Below are 8113 nucleotides of genomic sequence, written 5' to 3'. Positions count from 1 at the left end.
TCCAAACCGTAATTGTGGGAGCCCATATCCGCAGCTAAAGCTGCAAGATTTACTCCTTAATCCTTCCTGCCAGGGCTTTTTCATGCCCCCTTCTAGCTCTCCTAAGTCCATTTTTGAGTTCCTTCCTGGTTACCTTGTAACCGTCTAGAGCCGTGCCAGGTCCTTGCTTCCTCAACCGTACGTAAGCTTCCTTCTTCCTCTTGACTAGAAGCTCCACTTCTCTTGTCATCCAAGGCTCCTTCACCTTACAATTCCTTCCTCGTCTCAATGGGACAAAACTATCCAGCACTCGCAGCGGCAAGTGCTCCTTAAACAACCCCCACATTACTGTTGTGCATTTCCTCAAGAACAACTGTTCCCATTTTATGCTCCTCAGCTCCTGTCTAATAGCAGTATAATTTCCCCTCCCCCAATTAAATACCTTCCCATACAGTCTGTGGATCTGGAGTCACATGTAAGCAAGACCAGGTAAGGATGACAGATTTCTTCCCTAAATATTAATATTATTTATGAATCTATTAATTGATCTATTTGATTAAGTTTGAAATAATAAAAAAGGGTTGAGTGATAGATTACAGGTTTATTGATTTACTAATTGCTTCATTGATTTATTTGGGACCTTTAAGAATTGATGCAGTATAATTATTTAATTCAGTACTGAGACAGAAAATGGAATATCCACAAAGCCAAAGTCATGGTTTCAGATAGAAATATGAGTAAGTTATAAAATTGGCAAAACTTTTGAATACTGTCCATGAATGTCTCAAATGTGAATAATGTACTGCAAGTAAACGATATGAGGGTACATTCAACGAGTTTTAAACAATCTCATAACTGAGACCAGACATCACATAGAGAGTTTGAACTTGGGACAAGAGTCGTGGGAAAGTTAGTTAATTAATTTGGAGTAATTGATTAATGTCTAATTAACCAATCGCCTGTTAAGTGACCAATAAAACTAAGTAAGGGGCTAAGCCCAGATAAGGATTCACTGAAGAATGTGATCCATTTGACTAATTAGAGAGAAGAATTTTAGCCGTCAGAGAATCCTTGAAGCATTCGAGAAAATTACTTTGAAGAAGGCCTTTTGTTGAAATTACTTTTAATTTGTAAATCTGGAGTCACTATTATTTTGAAGTTTGTGCTTTCACTCTTCAGTGTTTCAAGGACATTTCAATGTACAAAGAAAAGCTTCTCGATTTAATTTTGTGCAAATGCACCAAATTAGTTCTTAAAGAAATAAACAGTGCTTCGTATATCTATTCAACCGGACTGAAAATTTATCTATGAGTGAGACATATGGGAAATCTTACAGAAGCAGAGGTGGGGCTCCTGGGGGGCTTATGCAAAAAGACCCTATAAAGAGCAGGAGAACAGATCTAGAAGGCAGAACCTGCGTATCGGCTTGCTTAAAGGTGTGGAAGACATGAGTACTACGAGATACGTCTCAAGGATGCTGGCGGGGCTGGTGCAGGAGGTGCTGGATAAAGCCCCAGAGGTGGATAGAGCACACAGGTCTCTAAGGCAGGAGCGAGGAGCGGGTGAGCCGCCGTGGGCAGTGATTGAGGCACCACAGGCTTGTGGAGAAGGAGAAGATCCTACGATGGGTCAGGGAGAAGCGGAATGTGAATGGGAGGGGAACAAGGTCTGAATATATTAGAACATTGGAGCAGAGCTGGCAAAAAGGCATGCTGGGTTCTGCAGGGCCAAGCAGCTCTCACTGATCGAAGCAGGGAAAGGACCCCAAGCTGTGCGGGTCTTACAGGCCGATCTCCCTGTTGAAAGTTGATGCCAAACTGTTAGCTAAAATCTTGTCATCAAGGATAGAAGACTGTGTCCCGGAGGTGATAGGGGAAGACCAGACGGAGTTCATTAAGGGTAGGCAGCTAACGGCCAACGTTAGAAGGCTCTTGAATGTAATCACGATGCCCCCAGAGGGAAAGGAGGTGGAGGTAGTGGTCGCAATGGATGCACCAGAAGGCCTTTGACCGGGTGGAATTGAACTAACTGTGGGAGGTGTTGGGGCAGTTCTGGTTTGGTCGAGGTTTCATCAACTGGGTCAGACTACCGTACCAGGCACCAAAGGCAAATGTTTGAACGAACTGGCTGACTGCACTGGGGGACTAAGCAGGGATACCCCCTCTCTCCGTTCCTGTTCGCTTTGGCCATATGGTGCTCAGAGCTTCCAGGGGCTGGTCCGGGGTGGGGTGGAACACAGGATCTCGCTATATGCCGATGATCTGCTCCTGTATGTCTCCGACCCGTTAGAGGGGATGGGAGAGATCATGGAGATTTTAGGGGAATTTGACCGTTTTCCGGGGTACAAATTGAACATGGGGGGAAAAGCGAGATGTTTGCGATCCAGGCACAGGAGCAGGAGAGGAGACTGGGAGAGCTGCCGTTCAGAGTGGTGGGAGGTAGTTTCCGTTATTTAGGGATCCAGGTGGCACGGGACTGGGGGCTGTTACATAAACTAAACTTGACCCGGTTAGTGGAACAAATGAAAGAAGACATCCGAGGGTGAGATATGCTCCCGTTATCACTGGCGGGGAGGGTAGAGACAGTGAAAATGATGGTAGTCCCAAGTTTCCTGTTTGTTTTTAAGTGCCTCCCCATCTTTATCCCAAAGGCCTTTTTCAAGCGGGTAAATAAGGCGCTCTCCGGTTTTGTTTGGGCGGGTAAAACCCTTTGAGTGAAGAAGGTAATGCTGGAGCGGGGCCAGGGATTGGGGGGGGGGGGGGGGGGGGGGGGGGGGGGGGGGGGGGAGAGGGGGGGGGGGGCAGTGGGAGGGTGTACTGGCACTGCCGAACTTTAGCTATTATTACTGGGCGGCAAATATAGCCATGATTAGGAAGTGGGTAGTGGGGGGAGGGTCGGTGTGGGAGTGGATGGAGGCAGCATCCTGTAAGGACACGAGTTTAGCGGCATTAGTCATGGCACCTCTGCCGTTCTCACCGGCCCGGTACTCAACAAGCCCGGTGGTAGTAGCAGCCCTGAGAGTCTGGAAACATGTGACAGCAGAGGCAGCATCAGTTTGGGCTCCAATCTAGCAACCATTGGTTTGCCCCAAGAAGACTAGATGGAGAGGTTCGGGGATGGCAGAGAGATGGAATCGGGAGGCTAGGAGATTTGTTTATAGATGGGAGTTTCCCCGGTTTGAGGGAGTTAGAGGAGAAGTTTGAGTTGACAGGATTTAGGTATCTGCAGATTCAGGATTTCTTGCGAAGGCAGGTTCCAACCTTCCCGCTCTTATCGCCACGGGGGATACAAGCTAGGGCAATTTCTAGAGTATGGGTAGGAGAGAGGCAGGTCTCAGATATCTATAAAGAACTCATGGAGTCAGAGGAAACGCAGACATAGGAGCTAAAGCACAAATGGGAGGGTGAGTTAGGAGGAGAGATAGAGGCAGGTCTCTGGGCGGATGCGTTAAGCAGGGTCAACACGTCCACACCTTGCGCCAGGCTCAGCCTGATACAATTTAAGGTCGTTCACTGGGCACACATGACGATGGCCCAGATGAGCAGGGTTTTGGGATAGGTGTGCGGGAGGGCCAGAGAACCATGTACTCATGTTTTGGGCATGTTTGAAGCTTAGGGGATTCTGGCAGGGATTGCAGATGTCATGTCCACGGTGTTAAAAAAGGGTGGCACCGAGTCCAGAGGTGGCGATTTTCGGAGTGTCAGAGGACCCGGGAGTCCAAGGGGCGAGAGAGGCCGACGTCTTGTCTTTTGCCTCCCTGGTAGCCTGGAGACGGATACAGTTAGAATGGAGGGACTTGGAGCCCCAAAATCAGAGACCTGGGTCAATGACATGGCTGGCTTCTTCAGTCTTGAGAAAATCAAGTTCGCCGTAAGAGGGTCAAGGGTCAATGCTAGGGTTCGTCCGGAGGTGACAGCCGTTTGTAAACTTCTTTGGAGAAAATTAACTGTTGGCGGTGTGGGAGGGGGTTTCGTCTAGATTACTGTCCAAGGAAGGTGGGACCTGTGAGGGAGGTAGATGGCCTTTGCACTATGTTTATAGTTGTTTGTCTATGGTTTACTGTTACTGCTATAAAATCACAAATGCCTTAAAAAAGTATTTTACAAAAAAAACATAAAATCTTGTCTCCTTCACACTGTGTTGCAGATGCAAAGTGTGAATTCTGTTTTTTGTGACACTTCCATAATCCAGTAGGAGTCAGTATTGAAATGGTTTCTCCAGTTTGCCTGCTGGAACAGTATGGAATAAACAGCAAAGTAACAAGAAATCATTCATCAATTTTTATCCCTACCTGAACAGTGCAGTCTTTTAGATGATGAATCGGTTAAATTCATTGCTGCGCTTAAGATCTGTTTTCCTGGCTGTGTGCATGCCTTTCAGCTGAGGTACTGCTGTAACAGAATCATTATTTCAAAACCTACCAACCAGAGATCTTTGTCCATTGAGACTGACTCATAAAAGGCAGAGAATTCAATAAAAGGCAAACTAATTTACAAATAAATGTGGCTCGTGTAAAATAATGAAATAACACTTTTCTTGGTTTAGGTTTTCATATCACCTTTTATTTATTTTTTTACAAAAGACAATTGGGCAATTGTCTCATTGATCATTTGGTGACCGATTATGCAGAATCTTGCACATATCCTAATTTGTACGATCGTATACTTGTAAAGTCTTGTGGATTCTAAAGATCTTGGGATTGGAACTTCGCGAGAAGTGATAACTTTGTATTTTTCATGGCTGCCGCCTTATTTCACTGGCGATAATTATCATCATGATTAGAATTAATTAAAATAAATAAACATTGAGAAACAGAATTAAAACGAGATCAGATGTGATTAAAATAATACCTCAAAGGTCAAAGCTATTTAAAGACAGCAATGTAGAAATTAGGGTTATGTAGGAAATGGTTAAGTACATTTGCATATTGAATTCAAAAGCTGGGCTGGGTAAGACGTCTAGTAGTGTGTGAATTTGAAAATGAATGGCTTCCTGTTTTGAACATCCACAATAAGAAAATAAGACTTGCATTTATGAAGCACTGTTCACGACCTCGAAACGTCTCAAGGCGTGTTATAGCCAATCAAGTATTGTCACTGCTGTAATGTAGGAAACATGGCAGCCAATTTGTGCATCGCAAAATCCCACAATAATAATCTTTAAGAGCAGTAACCAGAAAATCTATTTTTATTGATGTTGATTCAGGGGTTAATATTGGCTAGGACTCCTCTGCTCTCTGATATGGTGCTTTGGAAACATTTACATCCCTCTGAGAAAGCAAACAGAGCCTCAATGGTGCCTCTGATAGTGCAGCACTGCCTCAATGCTGCATTGAAGTGTTTCATAGATTTCATAGAATTTACAGTACAGAAGGAGGCCATTCGGCCCATCGAGTCTGCACCAGCTCCTGGAAAGTGCACCCTACCCAAGGTTAACACCTCCACCCTATCCCCATAACCCAGTAACCCCACCCAACACTAAGGGCAATTTTGGACACTAAGGGCAATTTATCATGGCCAATCCACCTAACCTGCACATCTTTGGACTGTGAGAGGAAACCGGAGCACCTGGAGGAAACCCACGCACACACGGGGAGGATGTGCAGACTCCGCACAGACAGTGACCCAAGCCGGAATCGAACCTGGGACACTGGAGCTGTGAAGCAATTGTGCTATCCACAATGCTACCGTGCTGGCCTTGATTTTTGTGTTCAAGCCCCAGAGTAGGACTTGAACACAGCATCTTGTGACTTGGGGGTGAGAGTTCGACCAACTCAGCCACCTAAGTAGTCTTTGGGAATAAATTGAGGGTCACTGCATAGAATATTGTTGTAGATGTCAGCCAACGAATATGGAATTCTGTTCAAAATGGCTGGCAAAGAATTACAGCACTCATAAATGGAAATAGGTGGTGAAGGAAGGGGAGGGAAACAATGTGTTCATTCTCCAAAACAATTTATCCATCACAGGGTGAACAATCTTACAAATATTTTTCCACATTTTACAGATGCAGATGTGAAATGCATGCATAATTCTTCAAATCAGGCCAGGAGACTTTCAGGGATAAGCAGCCAGTTCAGTTTCTGCTCCTGCTAGTGTTCCCTCTGACCCTTCAGCTGTGAAGAATGTCACACAGAGCTGAAGATTCTGTTTTGTTTAGTTATAAGTTTTCATGCTGACAAAATCCCATGCCACCCACAGCCTGTTAATTGTACAGCTTTGATATGATTTGCTTCATCATGCATTCTGTTTAACATACAACTTCAACCACCACTGGCTTCAAAATAATCTTGCTTAAAGCAAAAAGCAAAGCTGTGTTCTCATGTTCTCTATGATTCAGTTCTAACCACCACAGCTCCACCTGTCAAAGGCTGCCTGTAAAAGGGTTTTGCCTCTGTACATCTATCATTCCCATTTTCTTCAGTACAGAGAACTGATTCCCAGGCATCCTCACATAGAGAAGAATTGAAGTAGAAAATTGTTTAAGTATTTGAAAAATAGAAAATACAACCACAAGGACATTCTAGCATTTGAAGGAGAACATAAAAGCAGACAATAACTGGCTCATAACTGATTTGGCTGATGCAATTACAAAGGATGCACAGAATACTCCAGTTCTCTATCCTGATGTCTCAATAATAGATGTTCATTAGACCAGCTTCCTATTTTCATATATTTTCCACAGAAGACAGCAAACCCTTAGTAACTGGTAGCACCGGATGAAGCTGCATTGTCTGTGCACTTGTAAAAGAGCTTTCTCTGCTCCTCTGCGTAAGCATCCAACAGGATAGTTGTATCGCATTCCTTATTTTGTTGTTTTCTCTCTCAATTGTGAGTAGAGGGGTTCTGCACTGTGCAGCAACTCATTGGGGATTTCAGCACCGTCAATCACCCTTGCAAATCACAACCGAAGATTTTTTTTTTTATCCAGTTGAATTATAGCCAAGTCAAGCTGATTGCCCATCCTCGCAAATGATGCTCGGGGTTTTAACTGACGCCTTGTGTGGACATGCTGCAGCTGGCATTGTCTTTGTCGCCTTGTCTTTTTCGGTGCATCTCCTCCCACTTGCACCTGTTTCTTTTAATCCCATGTAGCATTGGCTTCAGTTTTGGGTTGACCTTCACCAGAGCCTAGGGATCATTTAAGAAAAGGAAATAAATTTTTCATGTGAATAATTCCAGCACATAGCGAATTAGCAATACTAATTTTAATGGGAAAAGTACTTGTCTGTTTTCATGTCTCAGTTACCCTTTCCTTTGAATTTGCAAGACATCTGGGTAGAATATTTCGAAAATATAAAATTTAAGAAGCTTTAATAATTTAGTTTATGTTTAATGTTGTGACATTCATCAAGCCCAGATGATATAATTATGGTATAATGTCTCCTAGCTGCACAATAAGCAGTCATTCAAATGTTTTATTCATTACAGGACACAGTTGTACTGATTAAAGAATATAACAAATGATTTTGGGTACAAGAAAAATTCTAGCTGATAGAAAATAATTTTTCACCACGCTGATCGATGTTGGTGTCTAGCTGGCATGTGCAGTTACGCAATATGTGGTGTCATAGTTTGTAATACAATCAGAACCCAGCTACAGAATTGTAAATCTTTCCACAATATCAGTGATTCTATCCATGATTATAATACAGTGCAAAAAAAGTCTACCTTTTAAATGGTCAATCCAACTTTAAACAGTAAAATCCCTCAAGCTAGCAATCTTATCAAACCAGCTGTATTACTCAAATTTTCTTTGATATCAAAATTAGTGTTCTGACAACACTAGGTAAATATTGATGTTGTCTGTAGTAAGCTAAAGATTGACATGTCAATAAGTTAAAAGTATTAGAGAAGAGCTTTGTTTAAAATGTAAAGAGTAGTCAGCAACTAAAATTACGGCTGTCTGTAATGACCCCCTTTGGGACTGACTGCAGCTCGTCTCGCTCTCCAGATCATATTCATTCAGCTACATGTTCCCAACTTTCAGAGGCAGCCTTCCACTTTGCTGAAAAGTTGGAAGGAAGCAAAATTCCAAAGAGTGCAGTTGGCCACTGATCTATCCAGTTTGCCGAGATGTTGGCCTCTTCCTAGACGATGTGATTCACAGGAGATAGGCTATCTTCAATGTGCAC

The 8113-nt window shown here is 43.5% G+C and overlaps 1 protein-coding gene across 4 annotated transcripts in view; it reads right to left on the bottom strand.

The window, feature by feature from the left end:
* Positions 1-5565: 5565 nt before the first annotated feature.
* LOC119961865 (dual 3',5'-cyclic-AMP and -GMP phosphodiesterase 11A-like) overlaps positions 5566-8113 on the bottom strand; it is a 536876-nt gene continuing 534328 nt past the window's right edge. For all 4 annotated transcript variants that reach the window (XM_038789314.1, XM_038789315.1, XM_038789316.1 and 1 more), the window contains one exon: positions 5566-7109. In XM_038789314.1, coding sequence (XP_038645242.1) covers positions 6966-7109 — 144 coding nt within the window. In that variant the 3' untranslated portion in view covers positions 5566-6965. The remainder of the gene's footprint in view (positions 7110-8113) is intronic.

Source organism: Scyliorhinus canicula, chromosome 2 (assembly GCF_902713615.1).
Source record: "Scyliorhinus canicula chromosome 2, sScyCan1.1, whole genome shotgun sequence".
In the NCBI taxonomy this organism is placed as follows: Eukaryota; Metazoa; Chordata; class Chondrichthyes; order Carcharhiniformes; family Scyliorhinidae; genus Scyliorhinus; species Scyliorhinus canicula.
The sequence above is the reverse complement of the archived record's forward strand: the minus strand, read 5'-3'. Positions and strand labels throughout refer to the sequence as shown.